The 17,489-nt window shown below is 45.0% G+C and overlaps 1 protein-coding gene across 12 annotated transcripts in view; it reads right to left on the bottom strand.

The window, feature by feature from the left end:
• DUS2 (dihydrouridine synthase 2) overlaps window positions 1-17,489 on the bottom strand; it is a 79,975-nt gene that overhangs the window by 22,614 nt on the left and 39,872 nt on the right. For all 12 annotated transcript variants that reach the window (XM_063597670.1, XM_063597668.1, XM_063597669.1 and 9 more), the window contains 4 exons: window positions 7,110-7,155; window positions 3,030-3,121; window positions 2,157-2,200; window positions 349-409 (listed from right to left, as the gene is read on the bottom strand). In XM_063597670.1, the coding sequence (XP_063453740.1) occupies window positions 349-409; window positions 2,157-2,200; window positions 3,030-3,121; window positions 7,110-7,155 (243 nt within the window). The remainder of the gene's footprint in view (window positions 1-348; window positions 410-2,156; window positions 2,201-3,029; window positions 3,122-7,109; window positions 7,156-17,489) is intronic.

Here is a 17,489-nt window from a genome sequence, read left to right as displayed (position 1 = left end):
TGTGTGACATATGAGTGTGTGTGTATATGTATAAACCACTTGAGGGTAAATTACATATATCATAGCCCCTTACTCCTAAATATTTCAGTGTGTATTCTCTAAGAACAGGGATATTCTGTTACATAACCACAGAAGTTATCTTCATAAGTTTACATTGATACAGTATATTTAGCTAATATACTATGGTCCCTATTCTAATGTTGTCAGTTCATCTAACGATATCTTTTTGAGCATTTTCCCCATCTAGTACAGAATCCAGTCCAGAGTTAGGTACTATACTTAGTTATGTCTTGTCAGCCTCTTAATCTGCATCCTATGTTTATGAGGAGTATAAAGAAACCAGTTTACCTTGGTGGAATATTGTTTTGGACAGCCCATGTTGACATCAATACCAGCCACATCATTTTCTCTGGAAAAGGATGAAGGAGTAAAGGTAATAAGTATTGAATTAGAGCAAAGAAGGTGAAATTAAAGGCATGGATGGGCCTGTGCTCATGAACCTCTTACCCTGTCCCTGACTCTATGAAACACACCAACCCCCAATGACAGAAGCTGAAAAATGGGAAAGAAACCCATCCTTAAAACGTGCACCTGCCTCATCTAAGCAGAAATCCAGAGAAAAGACATAATGTGTGCACACATCTATAAAGGGCTAGATGAAGAGGGCTTTGCTACTTTGGAGTTGTATCAGATAACTCAGATGGGCACACTGAACTCGGCTGAAATAGTAAAAGCCATTTGTCAATGCAGAAAAGTGACATGAGCCTAAGAGCCCTTTGCCAGACGACAGCTTCTGGTGGAAGTTCTAGCACTGCCTTTGTTGGCTGGGCTGCACAGATGGTTTAATCCAAACAATTCTTAGATGTCAAAAGAATCCTCACTCCGTCCTCTGGTATGTATTAGGTTGGTGCAAAAGTAATTGCGGTTTTTGCCATTGAAAGTAATGGCAAAAACCGCAATTACTTTTGCACCAACCTAAATAGTAATACATAGTTAATAGTCCATGATCAGCAGCAATAACTGCCTGAGTTCCCACTCACTCTTTGTAATTATAACGATAGCTAACACTTACTAAGATGTCAGTATGTGCCACATGCTGCAAAGACATTTACATGCATTATTTCATTTACCCTTCCCTATGCCAGAGGTTGGTAGCACTATTTTATAGGTGAGAAAACTAGGTTCTCATTGAGGTTAAGCAACTTATCTCAGGTCACACAGTTAACAAGTAGCAAAACCAGAATTGCAAACCAGGTCTGTCTTAACTTCAAAACCTATCACATTAACTATAGCACTCTCCTGCCTTTGTTTTTGTTCTTGAGACAGGGTCTCACTGTGTTCCCTAGGCTGGAGTCCAGTGGCGCAATGGAGGCTCACTGCAGCCTCGACCTCCTGGGCCCAAGTGATCCTTCCACGTCAGTCTTCCAAGTAGTTGGGACCACTGGCATGCACCACCATTTCTGTAGAGATGAGCTCCGCCTATGTTCCCCAGGCTTCCTATCTATGTTAATTCAGGAAGCAATATATCTTACCTATACTTTGATACTTAAAGCTTCAGGACTCATAGTCATGGGAGTCCCTGGGAAGGAAGTTTCACGAATAAATACAAAAAAACAGCTCCCCCCAATATGCATAGAGGGTCTCTGAGATCTAGGCACTGTGGGTACACATGAGTCCCAGGCCAGCCCTTGGATGCCACAAAGAGAAGGAAACTAGACACTCTTTTTTTTTTAAGACAGAGTCTCGCTTGGTCACCAGGCTGGAGTGCAATGGCGCAATCTCGGCTCACTGCAACCTCTGCCTCCCGGGTTCAAGTGATTCTTCTGCCTCAGCCTCCTGAGTAGCTGGGACTACAGGCACGCGCCACCACACCCAGCTAATTTTTGTATTTTTAGTAGAGACAGGGTTTCACCATGTTGGCCAGGATGGTCTCGATCTCTTGACCTCATGATCCACCTGCCTCAGCCTCCCAAAATGCTGGGATTACAGGCATGAGCCACCGCACCTGGCTGGAAACCAGGCACTCTTAACCTGGAAACAGAAGGTAATGGGCTAGAAGGCAGAAGGGTGAGTCACCTACAAAGTCACCAGGACATTAAACCCTCACAGCTCAAAGGAGAGGCAAAGGCAGTGCTAAAGACAGAGGATGAACTTACACAAGCCTGGCCACAGCAAGGGCTCGCTCTGCGTCTGAAGTCCCCTGGGAACACAAGAGGCTGCATCAACCACTGCCCTGACACAGATACACATGCACTGACAAACACACCCATGCAGCACACACATACACACACACACCCCACACACCAACAACAGAGTCAGGGTGGCTTTCTCTTAAACAGCCAGCCCACTAGACTAGCTCACTGCCAGCAGAAAAAGGTGGACTTGGAAGGTCTAGAAAATGTTATCTATACTATGATTACACTCAAACATATAAAAAACTTGAAAACATTTTATAGTGACCATTCAAACACTCACCATTTAGATTCTACAATTAACATTTTGCTAGATTTGCTTTATCACATGGTTACCCATTGTTATCAATTTTTTAGAAACCTAAACATCATTAAGGATGTTTCTGAAAAAGCACCAAGAAATGCCCAAAGTGAGAGAAGAGCACTATAGAGTCATCACAACTCAAATACAAATCTTAACTACTCTTGAAAAATCCTAATATTTTTCTATGAGAAATATATACACACTACATAAAAACAAAGACTATGATCTGAGTAATCAATGCTAGGGATAAAAAAATAGAGAAATCATGCCAAACAGATAATTCCTACAAGTAAGTAAATTAAATTTGAGACTAGAGACATATAAGACTGTGATAGCTTGATTTCCATAAACTGTCTCCAATAGTATAATTACTCATGACTGGCTCTTTGGAAAACATTAAAGCAGAATCTTCAGGAAGCCATCGTTGTACAATGTACCCCAGGTATTCAACACTGGCCTGGCACAGGGCATGAGTTGGGAAATCCCAGGGGATGGTGAGCCTCAGGAGGGCATGCAGCAATGGAGTCTCTCACCATCTGGAAGACCACCCTGTTCTGCTCTCTTTCACAGGTGCGGAAGACAACTCGATCATCAGGGGCGACAAAGTCCACTGTGCTGAGCACCTCTGCAAGAAAACCCAAACACATAGGGTCACTCAGTGAAGATGCAAGTTCAATGCTAGCCTAAGCCCTGGAAGAAAACACAGCCAGAGTATAAGCTTCAAGAGGAAAGAGATCCTAAATGTATACCATTCTTACCAAAAATAACTATGCACATGGGAGGCTTCTGTGATGATGAGGATGGTCTATTTCCTGACCTGGGTGATGGTTGTTCATTTTGCAATTACTTGTGAAACTGCATGTTTGTGTTTAATGCACTTTTTCTGAATGGTGGTTAACATTTTGCAATGTTTAAAATGTTAAAACAGGGCCAGGTATGGTGGCTCACGCCTATAATCCCAGCACCTTGGGAGGCCGAGGTGGGCGGATCATGAGGTCAAGAGTTCAAGACCAGCCTGGCCAACATGGTGAAACACCGTCTCTAATTAGAATACAAAAATTAGCCAGGCGTGGTGGGGTATGCCTGTAATCCTAGCTACTCGAGAGGCTGAGGCAGGAGAATCGCTTGAATCTGGGAGGCGGAGGTTGCAGCGAGCCGAGATTGCGCCATTGCACTCCAGCCTGGGCGACAGAGCAAGACTCCGTCTTGAAAAAAACAAAAAAAATGTTGAAACAAAATGTACATACATAGCCGGGCGCAGTGGCTCACGCTTGTAATCCTAGCACTTTGGAAGGCCAAGGCAGGTGGATCATGTGAGGTTAGGAGTTTGAAACCAGCCTACACAACATGGCAAAACCGCATCTCTACTAAAAATACAAAAATTAGCTGGGCGTGGTGGAGGGGGCCTGTAATACCAGCTACTCAAGAGGCTGAGGCAGCAGAATCTCTTGAACCTGGGAGGCAGAGATTGCAGTGAGCTGAGATCGCTCCACTGCACTCCAGCCTGGGCAACAGAGGGAGGCTCTGTCTCAAAAAAAAAAAAAAGTCCATACATGGAAGTTTGTCTATGTTTCAGATTTGGCCCAAATTTTCCCAGAAAACATCACTCTGAAGTTCAGCAAATTTACTATTTACTTACAGTGAGACAGGTGCTATGAGTGGAAGGTTACTATATAACAATCAATCTCCTATACTATTCATAGTTGCATATTTGCAAATGTGCCTATTTGCTAACATTTATTTGTGACCCCAAAATCAATACTTGTGATGTTTTCATGGTCATCCAAGGACAGGAACAGAGTGGTGAAAGTTTTGAGTTGCCTGATGTGCATGTTCCCAGCTGAGGTCAAACAAGGTGATGCTCTGTCTTCTCCCTTCAGCGCTCATACTGTCAACAAGTGTCCCTTTTGTGGTATATTTCATGCCACATTTCTGCATGTCTATGCTTTTTGTTGGTGATCTCACTGTTTAAAATGGTCCCAAGTGGCCGGGTGCGGTGGCTCACACCTGTAATCCCAGCACTTTGGGAGGCCGAGGCGGGTGGGTTACCTGAGGTTAGGGAGTTCGAGACCACCCTGGGCAACATGGTGAAACTCAGTCTCTACTAAAATACAAAAAAAAAATTAGCCGGGTGTGGTGGCACACACCTGTAGTCCCCACTACTTGGAAGGCTGAGGCACAAGAATCTCTTGAGCCGGGAAGGCGGAGGTTGCAGTGAGCCAAGATCACGCCATTGCACTCTAGCTTGGGCTACAGAGTAAGACTCCATCTCAAAAAAAATAAAATAAATAAAATAAAATGGTCCCAACCATACTGCTGAAATGCTGTCTAATGTTCCTAAGCACAAGAAAATGGTCATGGGACTTACAGAGAAAATACACATCTTGAATAAGCTTTGTTTCAGCATGAAATTATAGCACTATTACCCATGTTAGTGGGTTCAATGTTAAGTGAATCAATGGTATATATTAAATAATATGCCTTTAAACAGAAACACATGGCCAGTGTGATGGCTAAGTCCTGTAATCCCAGTATTTTGGGAGGCTGAGGCAGGGGGATCACTTGAGGCCAGGAGTTTGAGACCAGCTAGGGAACATAGCAAGACCCCCATCTCTACAAAAAATTTAAAAATTGGCTGGGCATGGAGGTGTGCACCTGAAATCCCAGCTACTTGGAAGGCTGAGGCAGGATGATCATTTGAGCCCAGGAGTTTGAGGCTGCAGCGAGCTATGGTCACACCAGTACACTCCAGCCTGAGCAACAGAGTGAGACCTGGTCACAAAAAAGAAACCAAACAAAAACAAAGAAACACACATAAAACAAAGTTATGGACTGACAAGTTGATGAAAATATGACCAGAGGCTTGCACAAACCTAACCCTTTGTTTCCCCCAGGGTCAATGGTTCAGTATCCGCTCATTTGATGTTTAAAGCAACTTTATAGAAACAACAACTGTGCATAATGAGAAGCAACTATATTTTATCTGTCAGCTTCCTAAAGATGCTCCACAATAGGTGCTACCATTATTAGCTTTCAAAGATCACTATACATGAAAAAGACTGAACATGGCAGATGGGAGAATATGCCTACCTCAAAGGCTGTCTTGAGAAATAAATGAGATCTTTGACGCACTTAAAGTATTTCCATACATGGATGGTTTTATTATCATCCAGCACTAAACAGATGAGAAGGTTTTTAGGGTGGGATAAAGGCAATGACATGTTGAGAGAGGTAATCAAAGTGATCACTGACAGAGACAGCTCATGACTGGCAGGAAGAAGTATGAGAGAAGAACCACAAAATATTTGTGTGTTTATAATGCAACTCTGTTTATAACAGCAAAATACCGGGAACCCCTGTTAAGGCTCTGGTAAAATCAATTCTGACATAGTTGCCCCTAGGTACTGACATGGGCAAATGACCTAGTAGATAAGTAAATGGCAAAACAACACGTGTTGTATGATCAAATGGGGTGGGGAGATAGATAAATATAGATATAGATACTTTTTTTCCTTATCTTCAACCTAGAAGAGGGATATATATAAACACGTCATATTTTGTACACACACATTATTTACTATATGTATAGAAAAACATACATTATTCCTCTCTCTGATTACCTCTTTAGGTGTAGGATTATGGAGGATTTTCATTTTCTAGGTTACACAGATCTATAATATTGAATTTTTTATCACACAGAAAAAAATATACACATTTAAAATAGTTCGGCCAGGCATGGTGGCTCACACCTGTAATTCCAGCACTTTGGGAGGCCAAGGCAGGCAGATCACGAGGTCAAGAGTTCAAGACCAGCCTGGCCACCATGGTGAAACCCCTTCTCTACTAAAAATACAAAAATTAGCCGGGTGTGGTGGCGGGCACCTGTAGTCCCAGCTACTCAGGAGGCTGAGGCAGGAGAACTGCTTGAACCTGGGAGGCAGAGGTTGCAGTGAACCAAGACCGCGCCATTGCACTCAAGCCTAGGCAACAGAGGGAGATTCCGTCTCAAAAAAAAAAAATATCTCACAAGCATATACGTATGTATCAGAAAACTCAAGGAATATACCACAACTCTAATCAAAGCAGAATCAGCCTCATCAATAAAGTATCAGCAAAACTACAATTCATCACAATCACATTTGCACAGAGCATAGGGCGTCCACAGTACTTACATGTACCTTATCTTATTTGGTCCTCACTCCAACCCTATGATTGTAGTAAAGCAAAGACTATGATTTCATTTTACAGATAAAGGAACTAAGGCAGACAGAGGTCATATGGCCTGCCCAAGGTCACACACCTATCAAGTGGCCAAGCCAGGGCCAATGCTAAAGCCATCCTGACTCCAAGGCTCCTAGAGTCCCTCCTATGCTATGATGCATGGTGATTTCTATGCCAGCAAGCCTGTGAGTGAAAGGCACTCTCAGCCTGTTTCACATCAGGCTTTTTGTCATGGCCTCTGGAGATCAGTGACTGCTCTCAAGGGAGCATGTGATCTATAGAATTACTCAATGAAGCCAGGCAAGACACTGTCACCCCAGGCAAGGGCAGTGGTAGTGCTGCTTGAGCCCAGCAGGGCATATGCATAATTCTGGAGCCAGATCTGTACTCACCATTGACAACTCTCTTGCACTGAATCATCTTGAGGTCGATCAGCTCCTGCAGAGGAATCAGAGGACGCTTGTCATTCCTGAACATGTAGGCTCTGGGCATGAAGGATTTTTATCACACACCTAATGAGGATCGCTTGGCCAGTCGCCCTACTACCAACAACAAACCACGGCTTTTGGGACATGTAGTGCTATTCTCCCCACCCAAGCATGGCAAGCAGGAGCCAGAGTGAGCTACTCTCAATTAGCTGTCCTTCCCAGGAAACTTGGAGATGGTTGGGGCCTAGAATGAATGAACCACTTAGCCAGAAAGACAATAATCATTCAGGATGTATTCACTTGGAAAATTTCCTCACCTACTGGTCTCAGCAGAAGCCCGCCCCATCAAAGAATATCCCACCTATCCCTCAGCAAAGGGCAGGCAGTGAAGGGCTCCCAAGAAACATCCAAAAACAAAACTGGAACCAGTGAACAGAAGCAAAGGGAGGAAGATCTGAGATGAACACAGGAAAGAAAAGTCTAAAACCCCTATCCCACATGGGTCACACTATGTGGAAATGAAAAGGGTGAGGTCCCCAACTCTGGAGATACTCAAACAGACTAAGGAAAGAAAGAAAAAGGGGGGTTCTTCAAAATCACATCATAAATGGAAGAAAACCTCCTATGTGCTGGAGGACTGAGATTCTCTAATTCTTAGTTGGAGACAAGACTGTTCTGCTTTGTTCAGCAGACACCTGTCACACTGCCCAGAAGTTCATGCCCATGGATTCTGGGGGTCCAGAAAAGAAAAGAAGAGGTGCTTACTCCTGGTACTAACCCCCATACTGACTCCCTATGAGCCCCAGCAAGTCACAACCCCAGCCAAGTGGGCACAATGACCTCCTACTCACTCATCGGAGTACCTAGGGACAATGGCCAAAGAATCCTCATAGTATCCATGGGACTTCCCGCAGCATACCCACCATCAGATTAACAAATGCTCTAGGTGTTTCTGTGGCCATTCTCTCCATGCAGTATTCAGGTCATCAAATATCTGATGACCACTAGGCCTGAACAAACAAATCACCACAACTAAGCAGTTTGGACATGGTTGACATCCAACCCCCAAGAATCAGTGTGGCATCCCAAGGGATGGGCAGAGCCCAACTCAGAGCCCCGGTAGCCAGTGATCCTAGTTGCAGGGGAAGGCAAGTAGACAAGTAGGAAGCACTGAATGGCCTGTGCTTATAAAAAGAAATTCAGTAGCCAAACTGAGCTTTGGTAGGGACTAGAACAGGAAAAAGTAAGACACGTACCACATCAAAGATTGGGAAGTTCATTGTTTCCAAGTATTTACGGAAATCTCCATCCAAATATTAGCTAACAATTAAGCTAACCCAGGAGAACTTTATAGGCCACACATGGCAAAGAACACAGGCCTTACAAAATTAGTTCAGAATAGTCACTAAGCAAACAAACAACAACAAACCCTGGCCAGATATGATGGCTTATGTCTGTAATCCCTACACTTTAGAAAACCAAAGCAGGAGGATCACTTGAGCTCAGGAGTTCAAGACCAGCCTGGGCAACAAAGTGAGACCTTGTCTCTACAAAACATTTTTAAAAATTAGCCGGGCGTGGTGGCATGTGCCTGTGGTCCCAGCTACATGGGACGCTGAGGCAGGAGAATCGCTTAAGCCCAGATGCTCGAGGTTGCAGTGAGCTGTGATTGTGCCACTGCATGCCACCCTGGGCAATAGAGTGACACCTGTCTCAAAAAAAAAAAAACACGCCGGCACGGTGGCTCATGTCTATAATCCCAGCACTCTGGGAGGCCGAGTCAGGCAGATCACTTGAGGTCAGGAGTTCAAGACCATCCTGGCCAACATGGTGAAACCCCATCTCTACTAAAATACAAAAATTAGCTGGCCATGGTGGTACATGCCTGCAATCCCAGCTACTCAGGAGGCTGAGGCAGGAGAATTGCTTGAACCAGGGAGGCGGAGGTTGCAGTGAGCCGAGATTGCGCCATTGCACTCCAGAGCCTGGGCAACAGAGCAAGACTCCATCTCGGGAAAAAACAACAATGACAACAACAACAACAACAAAAAAAACTTTGTTATTTGAAAACATCAACAAAATTGACAAACTTTTAGCTAGACTACCAGTGGAAAAAAAGAGAGAAGACAAAAATTATTAAAATCAGAATGAGAGAGGCCAGACGTGGCGGCTCACGCCTGTAATCCCAGCACTTTGGGAGGCCGAGGTGGGTGGATCACGAGGTCAGGAGTTCAAGGACAGCCTGGCCAACATGGTGAAACTCCATCTCTACTAAAAATACAAAAATTAGTCAGGCGTGGTGGCGCGTGCCTGTAATCCCAGCCACTTGGGAGGCTGAGGCAGGAGAATCACTTGAACCCAGGAGGCGGAGGTTGCAGTGAGCCAAGACCGCACCACTGCACTCCAGCCTGGCAACAGAGTAAGACTCCATCTCAAAAAAAAAAAAAAAAAAAAGGCCGGGCATGGTGGCTCACACCTGTAATCCCAGCACTTTGGGAAGCCAAGGCGGGCGGATCACGAGGTCAGGAGATCAAGACCATCCTGGCTAACACAGTGAAACCCCATCTCTACTAAAAATACAAAAACAAAATTAGCCGGGTGTGGTGGCGGACGCCTGTAGTCCCAGCTGCTCCGGAGGCTGAGGCAGGAGAATGGCATGAATCCGGCAGGCGGAGCTTGCAGTGAGCCAAGATGGTGCCACTGCACTCCAGCCTCGGCGACAGAGTGAGACTTCGTCTCAAAAAAAAAAAAAAATCAGAATGAGAGAGAAAACGTTACTTCTGACCTTAAAGAAATAAAAAGGATTATAAGGAAATAATATAAACCATTGTATGCCAAAAAATTAGATAACCTACATGAAATGGACACACACTACTGAATCTGACTCAAGAAATAAAAAATGGGAATAGTCCTAAAACAAGAAATTAAGGCCAGGCACAGTTGGCTTATGCCAACAAAAATTAGCCGAGCATGGTGGCACGGGCCTGTTATCCCAGCTACTGGGGAGGCTGAGACAGGAGAATCGCTTGAACCTGGGAGGCGGAGGCTACAGTGAGCTGAGATCGTGCCACTGCACTCTAGCCTGGGCAACAGAGGGAGACTCCGTTTCAAAAAAAAAATGAATGAAATCATGTACTTTACAGCAACATAGATGCAGCTGGCAGCCATTATCCTAAGCAAATTAACACAGAAACAAACCCAAATAACATATGTTCTCACTTATAAGCGGGAGCTAAGCATTGGGTACACACGAACATAAACATGGGAACAACAGACACCGGAGACTTCAAAAGGCAGGAAGCAGAGAGGAGGCAAGGGCTAAAAAAGATCCTATTGGGTATTATGTTCACTATCTGGGTGACAGGATCAATAGAAGCCAAACCCTCAGCATCACACATGGTACCCTTGTAACAAATCCGCATATATACCCCTGAATCTAAAATTTTGAAAATAAGAATAAATTTTAAAATTAAAAAGTTACCCAGGCCAGGGACAGTGGCTCACGCCTGTAATCCCAGCACTTCGGGAGGCCGGGGAGGGTGGATCACCTGAGGTCAGGAGTTCGAGACCAGCCTGATTAACATGGTGAAACCCCGTAACTACTAAAAATACAAAAATTAGCCACTCATGCCTGTAATCCCAGCTACTTGGGAATCTGAGGCAGGAGAATCACTTGAACATGGGAGGCAGACGTTGCAGTGAGCCAAGATTATGCCACTTCACTCCACTCCAGGGCCTGGGCAACAAGAGCAAAACTCCGTCTCAAAAAAAAAAAAGAAAAGAAAAGAAAGTTCCAGCCAGGACAATTAGGTAGAAAAAAAAATAAAATAAAAGGCATCCATATTAGAAAGGAAAAAGTAAAACTATATTTGCAGATGATGTGTTTTTTTTTTTTTTTTAAGACAGAGTTTTGCTCTTGTTGCCCAGGATGGAGTGCAGTGGCATGATCTCGGCTCACTGCAACCTCCACCTCCCGGGTTCGAGCGATTCTCCTCCCTCAGCCTCCCTAGTAGCTGGGATTACAGGCGTCCACCACCATGCCCAGCTAATTTTTTGTATTTTTTTTTAATAGAGATGGGGTTTCATCGTGTTGGCCAGGCTGGTCTCAAACTCCCGACCATGGGTGATCCACCCGCCTCGGTCTCCCAAAGTGCTGGGATTACAGGTGTGAGCCACCACGCTGGGCCGATGTGATCTTGTATATAGAAAGCCTGTGGAAGTTTCCCCCACCCATACATATACACACAGGAGAGACAGAGAGAGACAAAAAGAGAACATACATGCTAATAAACAAGTTCAGCAAGGTCAAGGACACAAGATCAATACACAAAAATCAATTATATTTTATACACTAGTAATGAACAATACAAAAGGAAATTAAGAAATTCCATTTGTAATAACATCTAAAAGAATAAAACGGCCGGGCACAGTGGCTCACGCCTGTAATCCCAGCACTTTGGGAGGCCGAGCTGGGCGGATTGCCTGAGGTCAGGAGTTCAAGACCAGCCTGACCAACATGGTGAAACCCCATTTCTATTAAAAATACAAAAATTACCCAGGCATGGTGGCGGGCGCCTGTAATCCCAGCTACTCGAGAGGCTGAGGCAGGAGAATGGCTTGAGCCCGGGAGGCAGAGATTGCAGTGAGCTGAGATTGTGCCACTGCACTGCAGCCTGGGCAACTAAGCGGGACTCTGCCTCAAAAAATAAAAGTAAATAAAAATAAAACACATAGGAAATAATTCAAAAAAAGAGGTATGAGACTCATATACTGAAAACTATGAAACACTGTTGAAAGAAATTAAAGAAGACCTGACCCGGCCCAGTGGCTCATGCTTTTAATCCCAGCACTTTGGGAGGCCTAGGCAGGCAGATCACTTTGAGATCAGGAGTTCGAGACCAGCCTGGGCAACATGGTGAAACCCTAGCTCTACAAAAAAATACAAAAATTAGCCATGTGGGGTGGAGTATGGCTGTAGTCCCAGCTACTCAGGAGGCTGAGGTAGGAGGATGGCTTCAGCCCAGGAGGCATAGGTTGCAGTGAGCTGAGATCATGTCACTGTACTTGAGCCTGGGTAACAGAGTGAGACCTCATCTCAAAAAAAAAAAAAAAAAGAAAGAAATTAAAGAAGACCTAAATAAAGACATCTCATGTTCATGGATTGGAATACTAAATATTGTTATGACAGCAATAATCCGTAAACTAATCTACAGATTCAATGCAAACTCCATCAAAATCCCAGCTGCCTTTCTGGCAGAATTGACCAGCTGATCCTAAAATTCATATAGCAATGCAAAGAACCCAGATTACACAAAACAATCTTGAAAGAGAAGAAAAAGTTGGAGAATTTATACTTCCCAATCTTAAAACCTACCAAGCTACAATAATCAAGACTGTGTTGTGTCCTCAATTCACCAGTAAGAAGAAAGAAAAAAAAAGGCTGTGGTACTGGCATACAGGTAGACATACAGACCAGCGTAACAGAAATGAGAGTCCAGATATAAATCAAATCAAAACATCTATGATTAATTGATTTTTTACAAGAGCACAGACCCGGTGCAGTGGCTCAAGCCTGTAATCCCAGCACTTTGGGAGGCCCGAGCAGGAGGATCACTTGAGGCCAGGAGTTCAATACAAGCCCGGCCAACATGCCAAAACCCCGTCTCTACCAAAAATACCTAAATTAAGCAGGCGTGGGGGCATGCACCTGTAGTCCCAGCTCCTTGGGAGGCCGAGGCAGAAGAATTGCTTGAACCTGGGAGGTGGAGGTTGCAGTGAGCTGAGATGGTGCCACTGCACTCCTGCGTGGGGAACAGAGCAAGACTCCATCTCAAAAAAAAAAGAAAAGAAATTATTTCTTTCTAAAAACATAATTTTTAATTTGTTGTTTTTAAAAAATTACCTATTCTGGGTGAATATGACCTACAAATGGCCAAAAAAGCATATAAAAAGATGTTCACCATCACTAATCATCACTAATCAGAGAAATAAACCACAATGAAATATCACCTCATACCCATTAGGATGGCTACCATCAAAAAAACAATAAGTGAGCCAGGCACGGTGGCTCACACCTGTAATCCCAGCACTTTTTTTTTTTTTCTCCCTGAGACGGAGTCTTGCTCTGACACCCAGAGCTGGAGTGCAATGGTGTGATCTCAGTTCACTGCAACCTCCGCCTCATGGGTTCAAGCAATTCTCCTGTCTCAGCCTCCCCAGTAGCTGGGATTACAGATGGGCACCACCACACCCGGCTAATTTTTGTATTTTTGTAGAGACGGGGTTTCACCATGTTGCCTAGGCTGGTCTCAAACTCCTGACCTCGTGATCCACCTGAGTCAGCCTCCCAAAGTTCTGGGATTACAGGTGTGAGCCATCACGCCCAGCCAATCCCAGCACTTTGAGAGGCCCAGGTGAGGGGATCACTTGAGGCCACCTGTTTGGGACCAGCATGGGCAACATAGTGAAATCCTGTCTCTACAAAAGATTTTAAAATTAGCCAGATGTGGCTGGGCATGGTGGCTCATGCCTGTAATCCCAGCACTTTGGGAGGCTGAGGCGGGCAGATCATCTGAGGCCAGGAGTTCGAGACCAGTCTGGCCAACATGGAAAAACCCCGTCTCTACCAAAAATACAAAAATTAGCCAGGTGTAGTGGTGCATGCCTGTAATCCCAGCTACTCAGGAGGCTGAGGCACAAGAATTGCTTGAACCCAGGAAGCAGAGGTTGCAGTGAACTGAGATCACGCCATGGCACTCCAGTCTGGGCGATAGAGCGAGACTCTGTCTCAAAATAAAAATAAAAATAAAATAAAAATAAAAATAAATAAATAAATAAAATTAGCCAGGTGTGGTGGCATAAGCCTGTAGTCCCAGCTACTCAGGAGGCTGAAGTAGGAGGATCCCTTGAGCCCAGGAGCTCCAGGCTGGTCACTGCACTCCAGCCTGGGCGACAGGATAAGACTCTGTCTCAAAAACAACAATCAAACAAGCATTTTTGAGGATGTAGAGAAACCGGAAGCTTTGTGTGCTGTTAGTGGGATTGTAAAATGATGCAGCTATTATGGTTATGGGAAACAGAATGGAGGGTCCTCAAAAAATTAAAAACCACCATATGATCTAGCAATCCCACTTCCGGATATATAATCAAAAGAATTAAAAGCAGGGTCTCAAAGAGATTATTTGCACGCCCATGTTCACAGCAGCATTATTCACAATTGAAAGAGATAGAAGCAACCCAATGGCCATTAACGGATGAATGGATAAACCAAGTGTGATATATACATACAATAGAGTATTATTCAGCCTTAAAAAAGAAGGAAATCTTGTCACATGCTATAACATAGGTAAGCCTTGATGACATTATGCTAAGGGAAATAAGCCAGTCACAAACAATAAATACTGTATGATTCCACTTATATAAGGTATCTAAAGTAGTCAAATTCATAGAAATAGAAAGTAGAATGGTAGTTACCAGTGGCTGGGAGAAGGGGAACTGGGGAATTGCTGTTTAATGGGTGCAGGGTTTCCGTTTCACAAGATGAAAAAGTTCCGGAGGTCTGTTTCACAACAATGTCAATATACATAACACTACTGAACAGTACACTTACAAATGGTTAAGACAGTAAATCTTGTATGTTTTTTGTCACAAGAAAAAAAAAACTTTTAAAAAGCACTCATTTCTCTTTTTTTTTTTTTTTTTGACACAGAGTTTTGCTCTTGTCACCCAGGCTGGAGTGCAATGGCGCACTGGGCACATTGCAACCTCTGCCTCATGGGTTCAAGTGATTCTCTTGCCTCAACCTCCCAAGTAGCTGGGATTACAGGTGTGCACCACCAGGCTAAGCTAAATTTGTATTTTTAGTAGAGACAGAGCTTCACCATGCTGGCCAGGCTAGTCTCGAACTCCTGACCTCAGGTGATCCACCTGCCTCGGCCTCCCAAAGTGCTGGGATTACAGGCATGAGCCACTGTGCCCGGCCTAAATCAATCATTTGTGGGCCTCTGGGCTGTGGGACTCTGGGCCTCTTAAGAACATTGCCTTGTCCCTAGATCCTACTTAATAAGAAGTTTAAGTCTAACAGGTCAGTGTCTCTTCACAGACAGGAACACCAGAATCCCACCATTCTTATAAAAAGAAACAGGAACGCGGCCTCTGCAGCACCTCCCAAAAACTGTCATCACTCCTCAAAAATTCCTGACAGACCCTGATGTGGAAAGACTACTGCTCTCTTGCCTTTTACAGACTGGCTCATCCTCCAGAGGCTGAGGACTTTGTGGGTTGTGTTTTGTTTTGTTTTGTTCTGTCGCCCAGGCTGGAGTGCAGTGGCACAATCTCAGCTCACTACAACCTCTGCCTCCCAGGTTCAGGCGTTTCTCCTACCTCAGCCTGAAGCTGGGACTACAGGTGTGCACCACGGCGTACAGCTAATTTTTTGTATTTTTGTAGAGATGGGGTTTCACCATGTTGTTCAGGCTGGTCTTGAACTCCTGACCTCAGGTGATCCACCTGTCTTGGCCTCCCAAAGTGCTGGGATTGCAGGCGTGAGCCACCACGCCCGGCGACTTTGTGGGGTTTTTAAGGAGGTGCCTACATGCTTGATATGCACGAGGTCCTGTGAGCTGGGTGAGGTCATTTGATTATCTAATCCCACAGATGGGCCACCTCACATCAACTCCCCACCACCACCCCCAGTAAGAACATCCAGGCAACTGGTACTCCAAAGTTCACTGGCAAAACAACCATGGATCCACCAGGGGGCGCCGACACCACACTCAGCCATGCCCAGGGGCCCAGTCCCAGCCACCTACACAACCTAGGTTGACCTGCCTGCCTGTCTGCTCTCCATAGGTGGCAGATCTGGGTGGAAGGCTTAGGTCTCTGCCTAGGTAGATACCCCTTTGTTTATTTGTAAGTTATACTGACTCTCTCAGGGAAGAGCACATCAAACAATGCTAACATATTTTAATTCATATTTCCTCTGCTCCATAGAGGAGCAGGACCCTGGAAGAAAGGAATGGGCACATTTACTAGGAAAACCAAGTCTTGCCCAATTAGGAGGGTCACATACTGAAGTAATCACATAAATCGTGGGCCCTAAACTTCCAAAGGGCTTGAAAACAATCCTAAGGCCGGGTGCAGTGTCTCACACCTATAATCCCAGCACTTTGGGAGGCCAGGGCAGGTGGATTACCTGAGGTCAAGGGTTCAAGACCAGCCTGGCCAACATGGCAAAACCCCATCTCTACTAAATACAAAAATTAGCTGGACGTGGAGGCGGGCACCTGTGATCCCAGCTACTCAGGAGGCTGAGTTGGGAGAATCACTTGAACCTGGGAAGCAGAGGTTGCAGTGAGCCAAGACTGCGCCACTGCACTCCAGCCTCGGAAGGCAGAGTGAGACACTGTCTTAAAAAAGAAAAAAAGAAAAAAAAAGATTCCTGTCCTCTTCAAGCCCTGACCTTACCCATCACGCCAAATCCCCCAAATGAATCTTCAGGCCTCCTTCTAATGCCTTCCTTCCTCTTATACTACAAACATGCAAGTCATCTAGAAACAACTCCCTTCACCCTGCTTCCTCCACCTCAGGCTACCTGCCTGTACCTCCCTTAACCGAAGGGGTAGTCGGCAGCCCTATTTCTATTCCCTCATCTGCTATTCATTCCTCAAGCCATTAACTCCGTGAGTGTTCATGTCTATGTGCTAGAGCTGTCCTCCAGGGGTCTAATTTTCTTTTCCCTCCCTCCCTCCTTCCTTCCTTCCTCCCTTCCTTCCTTGCTTTTTTTCAAGAAACAGGGGGCCAGGCACGGTGGCTCACACCTGTAATCCCAGCACTTTGGAAGGCGGAGACGTGAGGATCATGAGGTCAGGAGATCGAGACCATCCTGGCTAACACGGTGAAACCCCGTCTCTACTAAAAATACAAAAAGAAATTAGCCAGGCGTGGTGGCGGACGCCTGTAGTCCCAGCTACTCGGGAGGCTGAGGCAGAAGAATGGCGTGAACCTGGGAGGCAGAGCTTGCAGTGAGCCAAGATCGCGCCACTGCACTCCAGCCTGGGCAACAGAGCGAGACTCTGTCTCAAGGGAAAAAAAAAAATAGAAACAGGGTCTCGCTATGTTGCCAAGGCTGGTTTTGAATACCTGGGCTCAAGCGATCCTCCTGCCTAGCCCCCCACAGGCATGAGCCACTCTGCCCAGCCTAATTTTCAAGTCAAATACCTGCTTGGTCTTTTTGCAGCTGGATTTCTCTGCATTACCTGACATGGTTAACAAACCTGACTTTTGCCTTCCCTGACACTACACTCTTTTTAATTTGCCTATTTTTCTCATTCTTTTACCTCTTCT

This window comes from Pan paniscus, chromosome 18 (assembly GCF_029289425.2).
Source record: "Pan paniscus chromosome 18, NHGRI_mPanPan1-v2.0_pri, whole genome shotgun sequence".
NCBI classification, from domain to species: domain Eukaryota; kingdom Metazoa; phylum Chordata; class Mammalia; order Primates; family Hominidae; genus Pan; species Pan paniscus.
The sequence above is the reverse complement of the archived record's forward strand: the minus strand, read 5'-3'. Positions and strand labels throughout refer to the sequence as shown.